The following is a 15,034-nucleotide window of genomic DNA, read 5'->3' as shown; positions in this document are numbered from 1 at the left end:
ATAAAATGGAAGACTGAATGGATTACCCTTAGAGTGAAACAGAATGTTGTTGTCTGATGAGAAGTGACGGATAAAGGGATGAGGTAAGCCCTTGGTCAGTGGTCAAGGCATAGCTGCTGCCTCTTTCTCCAGCCTCATTTTCCATCATTCCTGCACATGAACTTGGTCTCTACTCAGTTCTGGCATCTCTCCTCCATCTCCTTCCCCAGCGTACCATGTACCATCCGCCCTCACACCTTGGCAGGTACTCTTCCGCAGACACTCAGCTTTCACTTCATCCCATTTTCATTTCCTGGAGTCTCTGATCCATTTTGGGACTCATGGCTTATGTTTCATAACAGGAGGCTTCAGTTCCCAAAGGCCTCCTCTGCAGATATGGCTTGAACTTTTCCTCACCTATCCTTTTCCTCAAAGACAGGATTAAACTGTATGTGTGTGGAGGGGGGAGGAGGGGAGAATCATAAAGAAAAGTCATACATCCATATACCTTAGCACAAAGTTTTGCTTATGGATTGAGTGGTTCTTATTTATAGAAAATCTCAGCTTAGGAATTGTCAAATTAAAACAAGCAACTAAAACAAAGAAATAAGACAACCAGTAGCATTCATGCTGTGGTTCACTCTGCTGGAGAACTAAGCAGCAAAGCTTAGAGGAAAGTACGTGAGACTGGAGATCAGAAAACCTGGATTTCTATAACCGGCTGAGCAACCTGCAGATGAGAGAAGCGAGGTCCAGAGAGGAAGAGAGATGCACCCAAACTCACACAGCACAGAGCTGGGCTGGGAGGTTCATGCTGGGTGTTTGCACTGCTGAAATGATCCGGCAGCTATAACGGCTCTGTCTCCTCCTCAGCATTGTGCCCAGGTCTGGGCAAACCACCTCAACTTCTCATCTGGACCTTCAGCTGTACACTAGCTTATCCTGATTTGCAATGCTGCCCTGTGTGAGCTTGCACACTCTTTGCCTCTAGAGATTGTAACCACTGTGAGGCTGGGTGCTGAGGTCCCATTTTCTCATTGCCCAGCAGCATGGTTAGCAGGGTCGCTTATTCCACAAATACAGGCTAAACTACAATGAGGATCAGCCTTGATGACATATGATGTAAATATCCTTGTATGACAATAGGGAAGTTGAGGCCCCAAGGGAGCACAGGCTTGCCAAGGTCACTAAGCTAGTTAATGGTGAGGTATGGACTAGAGCACACATCTCCTGACCCTGAGTGCAACATTCTTTGCTCTATGGAGTACCATCTCTGATGAATATATGTTAAATTCTTCCCAGTAGTAACCTATTACATTAGCTAGTTTATTACTTAATACTGTAAAATGCCATCAGAATTGGAACACTTAAAACAATGATATACTGAAGGGTTATTTACTTAATCAAACATAGAATGCCTTGCATGACAAATAGACACTTTTATTTGTTTTTTGTTTGTGTTTTTCTTCCATTCTTTATTTTTATTTTTTATTTTTCATAGGTTATTGGGGTACAGGTGATATTTGGTTACATGAGTAAGTTCTTTAGTGGTGATTTCTGAGATTTTGGTTCATCCATCACCTGAGCAGTATACACTGTACCCTATTTGTAGTCTTTTATCCCTTGCCCACCTCCCACCCTTCCCCTCAAGTCCCCAAAGTCCATTGTATCCTTCTTATGCCTTTGCGTCCCCATAGCTTAGCTCCCACATATCAGTGAGAACATACGATGTTTGGTTTTCCATTCCTGTGATACTTCACTTACAATAATAGTCTCCAATCTCATCCAGGTTGCTGCAAATGCTGTTAATTCATTCCTTTTTATGGCTGAGTAGTATTCCATCATATATATATATATATGACAGTTTCTTTATCCACTCATTGATTGATGGGCAACAAATAGACTCTTTCAGACAGAATGATCATATATGATATGAGGTTAGACTGATTTTCACAGAGCATGGTGAAATTGTACGCATGCTTCCTGGATCAGACATACAGGTGAGGGTAACATACCAATGGTTTAAGGCAGGAGTCAGCTAAGGTTCATGGGTGAAATTTGAACTGGCACCTGTTTTTAAAAATAACGTTTATTAGAAAATATTTATGTCCATTCATCTATGTGTTGCCTATGGCAGGTTTCACAGACCAACAACAAAGTTGAGTAGGTCCAGCAGGGACTGGAAGGCCTGCGAAGCTGAAATGTTTACTAATTGGCCACTTACAAAAAACGTTGCTGACCCCTTATTTAGGAAATCCCACCAGACATACATATCTTGGTCTCTCTTCCTCTGTTTCTCAATCTCTTCGCCTCTTTTCTCCTTCCTTCCACTCTCGATATTGACGGCTACAGTTCTGTGCTTTGGGATGAGGCTCTACCCGGATGTACCAGCCACCCCTCCAAAATAGTCCCATTCTCCTTACGAAGACCCTAAAGCTTAGGAAAGACAAAGTACTTCCAGACTATACCTCAAATCTCTTTCATAATGGATCCTATTGCTGAAAATGGGATTTGAGCTGATTTAGTTTGGAGCTCAGAATGTTTTGAAGGGAAAGAAAATATGAGAAGAAAGAACAAATATTTCTTGAGCATCTTTGGGTAAGGCCCGGCACCATCTACTCCATGCTGACTCTGTGAGGCACATGTCAACAGCTCCATTTTATGCAAAGGGAAGCACCCACGGGTTAAAATCCATCCGGGGACACATGGAAGGGATGACAAGGTGAGGTCAAGACTCAAAGCCAGGTCTGGCTGAATCTAATGCCAGTCCTATTTCTCTCATCGGATATGCTAAGAGAGAGATCTATGTACAAACACTTGTTAGACATTTCCTCTCTCCTTCTGCTCCAAGCCCCGCTCCCCACTGCTAGCCCCCAGTGTAACCTTTTCTGCCATGCAGCCTTCTGGCCTGGTTACATCGTTCCCAGATGGCACACACAAAAGTCACACTCAAAGAACTCAGGCAGAGTGCGCTTTTCACCACCAATGCTTAGGCCCTCTTGCCACTGCTGGGCATGACTTTCCTGGTGTCCTTGAAGTGGAAAAATAGGGAGAGATAAGGCCTCAGCTCTGCTTACCAGTAGCAGGAAAAAGAAGGGAAGAAGAGAGCAGACCCTTTTCAAGCAAGCAGGCATAAAACGAGATAAAACAAGAGGGGGCAGACAGAAAAGCAGCCTCCATCCTGAACATCTATAAGCCAGACACTGTGCAGGTGTTTCTTTCATCCATTCACTCGTCATTCATTCTTTCATTCAAAATATTCACCCAGTGCCTACTGGGAGCCCATCCCCCTGTGCTTGGTGTTGAGGATAAAACTGGACACAAATGACAACGTGTCTATCCTCGTGAAGTTTCCAGTTCAGTGGAGGACACAAATAGTACTCAGGGAGCATATCAGTAAATGTAGAATTATAGTGGCAACCAAGTCTACAAAGCGGGTACATCACAGCATCTGGTATGGAATGAGACACGGAAATTAACTCAGGTACGGACAGCTTTGCAGAAAATATGCCATTTAAGTGGAGGTTTCACGTGAGGTGGGGCAGGTGAATGAGTCAAATGGCGGGGAAGAGCATTCCAGGAGACAAAAGTTGTGAAGGCTGTGGCAGGACAGATGCAGGAGTGCTGGGGAAGAGGTCCTGGGGGAGAGGTGGGGTGTGGGGGGATGGAGCAGACAGAGCCCTGGGGAGAGAGGCAGGGCAAGACCACTCAGGACTGCAGGTGGGGTAGGGAGTTTCCATTTCATCCTGAAAGCAAAAGGAAAGCATTGAAAGCTTCTAAGAGGGGAAACAACATGATCCATATTTACATGTGTAAAGACGATCACTCTGGCTACATGATTGAGAACAGGCTGGAACACAGCAAGGGAGATGGTAGAGGGGACTCTTAGCAGTTTTAAAGCAAAGGATGCAGGTGGCAGGGACTAGAATGGCAGCAGTGGAGAAGGGGAGAGCTTGTTGGCAGAAGTTGAAGTTATAAAGAAGATACTCATTATTTTAATCTTCACAATGACCCTGTGAGGGAGATGGAGTGACTGCATTTTAAAGATGGGAATTTGAGAATACTGGTTCATGTCCCATGGATGAAAAGAGGCAGAGCCATGTCTGAAATTCAGGCAACTTCCCAGCCTCAACTCTTTCAGGAAACCCTCCCATATTTAGCTGCAGTTTATCGTGTCCTTCTTCTCCCAAAGCTGGGATAATCTGAAAGACTCAGTTCAATAACTTTGTCTTCCAAAATCTTCTAACATCTGAAACAGTCTGAACTGCAGTGCAGGGTCCCTAAGAATAATTTTACCATGCTGATCGAGTTGCTTTTGAGCATTCCTCTTAAATCTCTACTTAGAGATTGAAAAAGTGAGACTCAGAGATCAGCAGGGACTTGGTCAAGGTCACACAAAAACGTTGTGGCAAAGCCAGGACTGAAAATCACTGTTTCTGTCACACACAGACGGCCCCAAAGACTCAACTTCCTTCTGAGTACTTCAAAATGATGAAGTTGAATGTCTTTATCAAAGCCCACATGCCCCGAGATTTGGGAAACACAGCTCAGCTCCTACTTTGCAGATAGACCTGAAATGGTTATAGTGAATTCATATGGAGTCCCAAAGGATATTAGATGACCATTCTCAACTAGCACAAGGAACTGCCTTTCCTGGTACTTTTATCTCTTTCTTCCCTCACCTCCTTGCACTTCATCATCTCTTCTGTGTCACAGCTGGGCGGGCTCACAGACCCCCCTGGGCAGACCGCAGGGAACTGCTGAGTCATTGTAAAGAGGAGCTGAAATGGTGATGGCAGAGGAACAGGAGAGGACTGGGATGTTACAGGTCCAGGCAGGCCTGGGGGTGTAGGGAAGAAAGAACCCATCAGAATAGCCAAAGGGGACAACAGAACCATTCTAGTGTCACAGTTAGACCCTAAAGGAGAGAAACAGGAAAGGGGAGTGGCACTGGACATGGGGGAGGTAAACAGGGTGCAAAGGAAGCTGGAGCTGGAAGCCAGGTACATCCCAATAACAGGAAATTCTCAGAAATATGCACCATGTCCCATTCACATACAAGTAAGAAGAGATCTCAGAGATCAAATTGAATTGGCTCTCACTCGTCCACTCTCCCATGTTTCAGATTAAAAAACAGATCTGGATAACAAAAGAGACTTTACTAAGGTCACACAGCGAGTTGGTAGCAGATCTGAGACTCCCTTCCTGTCCCCACAGTAAATCCTTCTCAGCAACTTCACTCTGCCACAACTTCTCTCCCTCCCTACCTCTACCTGAATGCTTCACAGATATCAAGTAATTTTAATCTTTAGAACAACTCTCTATGCTTTAATCTTAATATCCTCATTTTACAACTTAGGGAATTGATGCACAGAGACATTACGTTCCATGATTAATATGGCATTGCCAGTAAGTGGGGGGGCTGGGATTTGAACCCACGTAACCCACCACCAGAATCTATGCTTTTAGTACTATGCTCTGTGTCAGGCCTCTGAGCCCAAGCTAAGCCATCATATCCCCAGTGACCTACACGTATACATCCGGATGGCCTGAAGCAACTGAAGATCCACAGAAGTGAAAAGAGCCTTAACTGATGACATTCCACCATTGTGATTTGTTTCTGCCCCACCCTAACTGATCAATGTACTTTGTAATCTCCCTCACCCTTAAGAAGGTTCTTTGTAATTCTCCCCACCCTTGAGAATGTACTTTGTGAGATCCACTCCCTGCCCCCAAAACATTGCTCTTAACTCCACTGCCTATCCCAAAACCTATAAGAACTAATGATAATCTACCACCCTTTGCTGACTCCTTTTTCGGACTCAGCCTGCCTGCACCCAGGTGAAATAAACAGCCATGTTGCTCACACAAAGCCTGTTTGGTGATCTCTTCACACGACACGTGAAACACTCTGTTGCTCTTATGTCACCAAGGGCTCCTGGACCTCCCTTGGCTCACCTCTGTCCTGTGCATTTTCCCCATTAAGTCAGTGAGTGCTGAAGGCACCCTTACTCCCGCCCAAAGTATATGAAAGAGAAACAATGGATCACAGCCCTTTCATGAGGAATTCTGGTACTTGCAGACTGGGACATTGGGTTCTAAGTTCATTTGCCTAGAACAAAGATGTTGCAGAACCAAATTCACTCTCTGTATTCAACAACCAAAAATTGTGGCAGCTGCGGCAGCAATAGCAAAAACCTAACAACATCAAACACAGTATTAAGAATGCTCTCCCTGTGATCCTGCAAAAAGGGTAGGGTAATTTATGCTCACTGAATCTAAGCATTCAATTCCTTCCATATTCTCTCAATTCCCCTCCTTGTTGTCTCCTTTTCTCTTAGCATTTATCACCATCTAATAGATTTGTATTTTGATATAATACAAACCCCACAAGAGTAGGAATTTTAAATTGTTGCTTGGTTTGTGTCCCCAGTGCCTAGAAGAGTAGCAGGCATGTCGTTGGTGCAGAACAAATATTTGTGGTATGTATGAAAGGAAGAAAGAAAGGGAGGGAGGGAGGGAGGTAGGCAGGCAAGGGAGAAAGGAGGGGAGGGGAGGGAAGGGGAGAGAAGAGGAGAGCACAGGAGAGGAGAGGAGAGGAAAAAAGGAGGGAAGGAAGAAGGAAGGGAGAGAGGAAGGAAAGAATGAAGGGATGGAAGGAGAGAGAAAGAAAGGAGGCGCTGGGTTAAATCCTTCACCTTGGGGCCTGTAGCTTGCTTTAGCTTTTCTAAGTTGAACACCAATTTATGGGGGGCATGCTCAGTGATAGATGTTTTTCCAATTATCTATAAATAGCCCAGGCCTGCTGAGGGGACCCATTGACTTCCCCAGCCCTAATTCTGGCTGCTGGATTGTGTGAGGGAGAAGACCAGTCAAGAATCATCAATCGTCAACTTCTAAATCCCCAGCGCAGATTCCAGGAAGCTGAGGATTGCTTCTTGGTTTTCTGGCTAAGATCAAGTGGAGAAAGCTGAGGAATGGGAAGGAGTGAGAGGCAGATTCCGTTCTTCCAGTGGCTACCGAGGCTGCAAACCCTTCCCATGTAACGTGTCAATGGCAACACTCCTCCCACGTGGGGCTTTTCAGTGAAAGATGCCAGAGGTGAGGAGACAGGAAAAACAACAATGAGAACTGAACTGACATTAATAATGTCTGACTTATTTCACTGTTAGCATACACTAGGCACCATGATAAATTTTTTACATAGCTTAACCAAAATTCATCCACAGCCCCGTGAGGCAGTTACAAGGTCCAACTTGTAGATGAAAAACTGAGGCATACAGAAGGTAAATAACTTGCCTAAGAGCAAAAGGAGCACACAGAAGCTATGGGGATCTGTACTCTTGCAATGTCCACTGTGCATGGATAGAATGCATGCAGAATGGTTTGTGAGAAAGCTTCCTCCTCCTCCTTCTCCCTGCCCCAGCTACTTCTCAGCCCACTTCTTTGTGGAGGTAGGAGAGGAGGGCCAGGTACCCTGCCACATGACCTGCACCTGTTTTTTGTCACAGGACCTTCTTTTCAGTGGGTGGTTAAAGCCCATGCATGGATCTGCCCTTTATCACTGGCATGGAATCAACGTTTGCACCCCAGGAGGGTCTATTCCAAGAATGCAGTCTCAGACTGGCTGCTTTCCTGTCCTTATGGACAATCCAAGATGAGGAATTACATTCACAGGCAATTGCCTGAAATATGCTATGTTTTCCCTTCAGAGCACGTTGAATAATCAGAGAATGATGGATCTTGGCCACAGGTTTCAGACCTTTGTGGAGTCCTGCTTCAGCATTTGGCCATTCCCCTACATTGAGTGACACTGTGAGAAATAATTATACACCAATACTGAATTTTTTTCTGTTGAAGAAACCATCTAGAAAGTCACATGGTATCTTCTTCATACATACCACGTAGAGGACTTTATCTCTGGTCTGGTAAGTAAAATTTCCTGAGCAAATGCTTGATTCTTTCCCATTAACCCTGTACATTTTATTTCTGAGTATGTTTCCCTTTACACTTTGGCTGCCAGGAATTTCTTACTTAAATTGCCAGCCTCTTCTAAGAACTACAAAATAGTATGGCAGGAATTATTCTGCATCAACCCAACCTGGGTTTGAATAATTTTCCTTATTCTTATTTTCATATTAATATGATTAGTTATTTCATTTCCTGTTTTGAATTTTTAAAAATCTACATAAACTAAAAAAAATCCACAATATTTTTCGAGGAATAAGGTAGGATAGAAAGCAAATAAAGAATAAGTCGAGAAAATGATATACTGAAGGTCACCAGTATAGCCAAGGCAGCAGATACTAAGCTCAGTTTTAACCAGATTGGGACCAGGTTAGAGAAGATTTACGATTTCCTAGGGAACACAAAATTTCCAGGATTTCCTTCTACAAACTCTGGTTCTGGAACCTTCCAAGGACACTATTACCTTTGCTGCGGCGACGACTGCGGTACTGCTCTGTGTAGAACGTCAGCTGCGTTTCATCGTCTGCCTCAGAGCCCGACGTCCCCTTGGCTCTCCCAAAGCTGATTCCCCCTGTGAGGAAGCACAATCTATCAGTCAGCCTTCCAGGCCTTCAGAAGTTTGTGAGATTCCTCAGCCATCCCAGAGATCAGCAACCCCATCCCCAGACTTCTCTCTGTAAATCCCAAGCCACCCAGGAGTCAGTGTGATGAATGGAAGGAGTTCATGCTCTGCAGTGAAGCAGATTTTGAGTCCAACCATGGCTCAGCAGCTTCTGGGCTGTGTGACCTTGACGGGAAATCACACCTTTCTGAGCCCTGGGTTCTGTCTTTCTAAAATAGGGATAAAACTATTCACCTTGTGAGATTGCTTTGAAGATTAAAGGAGACGTAATATATAAAATACCTGGTCCGCAGCACATCTTAAATAACTGATAGCTATTGTTGCTTTTGGTGATAAGCAAACACTCTAGAAAACACTCTAGATAACTTAATTTTAACCACATTTCAATCAAGTGGTTACTATATGCCAGGTTCAGAGCAAGACGCTGGAGACGCAAAGAAAAATAGGACTCAGTCTTTGCCAGGCAGGGGATCATAAGCTAGTCAGGAGGACAAATGGAATCCTAAGGAGGCTTAAACCTAATTCATGGCTTCTGTTTACCACTCAATGAGATGCTAGGAATATGGGGGAGTGCAATTCATTTCAGCACGGAGGGTCTGAGAAGGTTTTATGCAGAAGCGAAGATTTAAGTCAGGTCTTGAAGGATGGATGGGGCTGCACTGGTAGAAAAAGGAGTTCCAGCAGAGGTACCAGCTTGAGCACCCTCAGGAATGGGCCATATGGGCAGTCGGAGGCAACATTAAGTGGAGAAATGACTGGGAAGACACACAGGGAGAGGACTTGGGTGCCAAACGGAGGATAGGGAGCTTTACTTTGGGTGTCATGGAAGGTTCTAGAGCAAAAGTATGAATTGACCAGCCATGGTGTATACAAGGAAGAACACTCCAGTGGTACCTAGGCTGCAGGATGGGTGCGAGGCAGGGGAAGCAGCCAGGAGGCTCAGTGACCACCCAGGTGAATGGAGGTCAGGGCTTGCAGGAGGGCCTGTGTAGTGAGGGTGGGAGGAGGAGATGAGTGCAAAGGGTGCTTCAGAGACAAACTCAGAGGACTGTGGAAGGAAAAGGGCAATGCATTCATATGCTGTGAACGACAGATTGCAGAAAGGATAAAAAAGAAGGCTAAAAGCAATTGTGTCACAATACTAATAGTCATTAATTCCAAAGAGAGAAATATGGATATTTTTTATTTTTATCTTTGTGCTTTCTGCATTTTTAATTGCTTAAAAAAAAAGACAGGATATGGAAAGAGAGGGATTAAAGGATTGGTAAATTATTTACTCCAGAGAAGAAATAACCAGGAGAGAGAGCCTCTGAGGATACTGGGCGTGAGTAGATGGGCACAGGAAAATAAGGACTTTGGTTTTTAAAATTGTTTCATTGATGGGACTTCAGACATCTACGGTAATAGACTTTCTGGGAGGAGACTTAAGAATCTGGTAAAAATGGTTGTCCTGGGTGGAGAATTAAGTGGCTGAAAGATGGGAACAGAGGGAGGCTACTTTTCTCTATAAACTCTTTGCATCTTTTCAATCAAGCACCATGCAAACCTATTACCTATTCGAAAATTTCAACTGAGGAAAAGAAAAACATACATTAGAAGGAAATGTTATTCAATTCACGAAAGGATTTTTTATGTAATTTCCTCAGGTAGGGTATTTGAAATGGCATTCAGTATACAGAAATCCTACTTGCAGACACTTTTCCTGCAATATGGTTATTACACATTCATTCTTCTAGCAACATTGTTGCACAGTCTACTAGGTACCTAGAAGATTTGTAGACATTATTGCAGACAATCATCATCATGATATACTCATAAGAGTGGTGTAATTAACAAACTAGATAATAAAGCAAAGATGCAAAGACATGCTTAGGCAAAGTTACTTGCATAGTCACACAGCAGATGACTAGGAGAGTTAAGCTTTGAGGCTAGTCTGTCCAACTCCAAATTCGGTCTCTCTGTATTACAGGCAGTGTTTTCCTTAAAACCACTCACGAGTGAACCCTGAAAGAGCAGATCATCCTTTGAGTGTCAAGGCGCTAAGTACGGCATTCAGAGCTTTGTACACAACATCTCATTCATACTACTGAATTCATAATACCCTTAGGAGGGAGGCATCATTGTGCCTACTTTACAGATGAGGCAAGTGACGCTCAGAAAAGAAAAATGATTTGCTAATAATGAGTGAAGGTGGACTTTGAAACCAGGTGGAACTAATGCCCAAGCTCAAATTTCTAGTCACTTATGATGCTGCGTCTCGGTTTCAGGCTCTGTAAAGTTGAAAGATTAATATCTGCCTCCCCACACCCATCCTTCCCTGAGACGGTATGTTCTAATGAGTGGGAAAGTACAAGGACAACAACATTTGATCTTTGGCCCAAATGTGTCATCAGGCAAGGTCTGTCCCAGAGCCTTAGTGCACACTTTCCCCAATCCCCAGCAACTAAAAGCAGGGCCTGGAGACATGAGCAGACTTCAGATTCTGCCAGATTCAGTTCTCCATTTAAAGGCTCTGCTTTGAAATGGAATTGGCAGGGACCTCATGGAGAATTTGGAAGTTACTAGAGAGCAGAGGTCCCCAGAAGCCAGCAGGGCTTTTAAAATTGCCATTAAAAGATTTTACTGGAAGGAGAAGGAGAAGGAGAAGAAGAAGAAGAAGAGGCTCACACCTGTAATCCCAGTAATTGGGGAGGCCAAGGTAGGCAGATTGCCTGAGCTCAGGAGTTCGAGACCAGCTTGGGCAATGTGTGAAACCCCGTCTCTCCTAAAATACAAAAAATTAGCCAGGTGTGGCAGCGTGTGCCTGTAATCCCAGCTACTTGGGAGGCTAAGGCAGGAGAATTGCTTGAACCGGGGAGGTGGAAGCTGCAGTGAGCCAAGATCGCACCACTACACTCCAGCCTGGGTGACAGAGCGAGACTCCATCTCCAAAAAAAAAAAAAAAAAGGGAGGAAGACTTCTGTTCATCTATATGTAATTCTTGGCCAAAGGGAAAATGAAGGCATCTGATAAGGTCATTCTCTTATGTTCAGAAAACATCTGCCATACTTTCTGCTGTGTCTGGAGCCACAGAGCAAAAACGAGGGGTCTATCCCTGTTAGGAGGCCACCTCAGACTCTTCTCACAGCCCCTTCGATGCCACACCCACACTTTGAAACATTTCAGCAAAATTCTTACTCCCTTCCTTCCTTCCAATCTCTACTTTATCCTAAACACATGACCTCGTATATCCCTACCATGGTGAACAAATCTGGCATACAGGAATCAGACATTATTTTTTCCCTACTGGGGCAAGATAGAGAGAGTGACCGAAAAGTCATCAGGCAATTCTAATATAAGAAAAGCTAACACTGGCATAGCACAGTATCTCTTCCAGGCACTATTCTAAAGACTTTACATGCGTTGACTCATTTCATACTTACAAGAACCTAGGAGGTAGGTTACTACATTTATTCCCATCTCAACTGGCGAGAAAATGAAGGCACGTGGAAATTAAGTATTTTGTTCAGGGTCATAGCTTGCAAGTAGTAGAACCACAATTCAAATTCAGACAGTGGCGGGTAAATCTATTCCTTTTTCACAATGCTGGTTTACAATAAAATATGAACAAATACTTTGTTTACAATGTCCACAGTCATCCTATAAGGACTGTATCATGAGTTTTGGTTTTATAGATGAATAACTGTCTCAGAGGGGTGACATGAGGTAGTAAGTGGGAGAAACGGGATTAAAATTTGGTCTGTCTACCTGCAAAGCTTGCCTCATACCTAATACAACCAGAGAAAGTAGGTGTGTCTGTGCCTATGTGTGTACACACACATGCATGCATATGGATGTAGAGGGCTGACAAATGCTTGATATATTGACCATTAAGGATTAGCAGTTCTCTTACTTGACTCCAACACCTGGACCTGTTTTCTTGTAGGAACTCTAATCAGGCTTAGCAAGATCTTTGTGACTCCCTCATCTTTCCACATGTCCAGGCACACAGAGACCACACCCCTATAACTACCATAAGGGTTTCTATAAAGGCTTTTCCCTTCGGGTCAAGCCTCCATTTCCAAACTCTTCTGACCTTTACTCCCTTCTTGTAACTATTAAAGTACCATGTGTTCAGAGTGAAAACTGAGGCTCAAAAACAATGTCTATAAACTCGGTTCAATAGAAATATAATGCAAACCACATATGCCATTTTAAATGTTCCAGTAGCCCCATTAAAAAGATAGAAATAAAAGTTCAAATGAATTTCCAGGATATGTTGCATTTCACTCCGTATATTAAAATATTATGTTAATGTGAAATTAACATAAAGTTATTACTAAAATATTTTATATATTTTTCGTAAGTCTTCAAAACCCAGTGTGCATTTTGTGATTATAGCACATCACAATACAGACAAGCCACATCTCAGGTGCTCACCATATTGGAGAACACAGTTCTAGACACATTTGTACAACAAATATTACTGAGCATAATTAAGGGCAAGGATCTGAGTACAGGATGAAGATGAATAAGCCACGACCGCCAGTAAAATGTTAAATCTTAAAAAACAATTTGGATTTTTGACCTGGATGAAAAAATGGCACAGCTGGGATTCTGTTAAACAACAGTATCTATGGTCCCCGCTCCCAAGGCACTTGGAGTCTAGTTAGTTTCTCTATTTGTTTATCCATGAGCCAAGGGAAGTAATGGACTTCAGTAGAAAGAAATTAAGGTATTGGAGTCAGACATGAGTTGTAGTTCTTTGATTCACCTATTAGCCATATGGTCTTGGGCAGGGCATTTGATCTCTCTCATCTCATCTTTAAAAGGGGTACAAGAACTCAGCTGAATGGTTATTATGGGGAAAACAGTATGTTGCATGTAAACATTCTGCACAAAGACCAAGAAGTGAGAGTCAGGGCACATTTCTCAATTACTTGATGCTTGTCTGTGTTTAACAGAATGAAAGGAAGGGAGTGCTGCTGGTTGGAGGTGCCCCCTGACTCTCCTGCCTGCTGTGACATCCTGGGGAGGTGGCAGCCACCCAAGGCATATAGCCTCTGAGTATCCATATAATCTGAAGGGGCCACAGGCCAATTACAGTCTGACTTGGAGGTGATTCAGATGGCTAGAAAAGGGCCCCCTCTGTTAGCATGTTAATAAAAAATTGGTGATTTAGTGCAATAAAATGCAGCCATTAATTACACAGGGCTGCTCGCATACTTCCATTTAGGGGCTGAGAGAAAGTGAGAATGGTTAGAGACTGGCAAGGGAAAAGAAGAGGTCATCTATCTGCTGGAACCTGCAGCCTTTCTATCCTTGCTCCTTGGGTCCTTGGTTCTTCTGGTACTGAAGAGCCTGAGATGGAGCCATTGAGAAGATGAGCTAAACACATGCCACAGTGGGATAAGCACTGCCGCAGGTACCTTACATGCAATATCCTTCCTACACCTCACAAGGGGTCTGAGATGTAGGAGTTAATCCCATTTTATCGGTGGACAAATCAATATTCAGAATCTCACTGTTGCTTAATCAAAATTACACAAATGGCAGAGCCCAAATTTGAATCTGACTTATGTCTGATTCAAAAATGCTCTGTTCTCATTAAAAACATGCTTACTGTCATTAGTCAATAGAAAACGCAAACCGAAGCCATAGATACCACATCATACCCACCAGGTGGGCAATAATCAAAATAATGGAAAATAGCAGATGTTGGTAAGGATGTGGAGACATTGGAACCCTCATACATTGCTGCTGGAAATGCAAAATGGTGCAGCCATTGTGAAAACCAGTTTGGTGGTTCCTTAAGATGTTAAACATAGAATTACCACATGATGCAGGATCTCCACTCCTAGGTATATACGCCCCGCCCCAAATCTGAAGATAGGACATTCAAACAAGTATTTGTACATGAATGTTCATAGCAGCACTATTTACAAGTCAAAACGTACAATCCCAAATGTCAATCACCTGATGAATGGATAAACAAAATGTGGTATATAGACATAGAATAATATTCAGCCATAAAAAGGAATACTGATACATTCTACAATGTGGATGAACGTTGCAAATATTTTGCTAAGTGAAATAAGCCAGACATTAAAGGTAACATATTATGTGATTCTATTTATATGAAATATCCAGGATAGCTAAATCCATAGAGATGGAAGTAGACTAGTGGTGGCTAGGGAAAAGGGGGAATGAGGAGTAACTGTTAATAACTATTGAGTTACTTTCAGGGGTGGTGGAAACGTCTTGGAACTGGACAGAGATGATGGTTGTACAACCTTGTGAATGTACTAAATGCCACTGAATTATACACTTTAAAATGATTTATTATTATTTTGAGACAGAGTTTCGCTTTTGTCACCCAGGCTGGGGTACAGTGGCATGATCCCAGCTTACTTCAACCTCTGCCTCCTGGGTTCAAGCAATTCTCCTGCCCCAGCTTCTTGAGTAGCTGGGATTACAGGTGTGCAT

General features: G+C 43.3%; 1 protein-coding gene across 2 annotated transcripts in view; it reads right to left on the bottom strand.

Annotated features, from left to right (window-relative positions):
* The window catches only part of ASTN2 (astrotactin 2), a 981,001-nt gene that overhangs the window by 646,237 nt on the left and 319,730 nt on the right, over positions 1-15,034 (bottom strand). For both annotated transcript variants that reach the window (XM_025359305.1, XM_025359304.1), the window contains one exon: positions 8,411-8,518. In XM_025359305.1, coding sequence (XP_025215090.1) covers positions 8,411-8,518 — 108 coding nt within the window. The remainder of the gene's footprint in view (positions 1-8,410; positions 8,519-15,034) is intronic.

This window comes from Theropithecus gelada, chromosome 15, assembly GCF_003255815.1.
Source record: "Theropithecus gelada isolate Dixy chromosome 15, Tgel_1.0, whole genome shotgun sequence".
Lineage (NCBI taxonomy): Eukaryota > Metazoa > Chordata > Mammalia > Primates > Cercopithecidae > Theropithecus > Theropithecus gelada.
The sequence above is the reverse complement of the archived record's forward strand: the minus strand, read 5'-3'. Positions and strand labels throughout refer to the sequence as shown.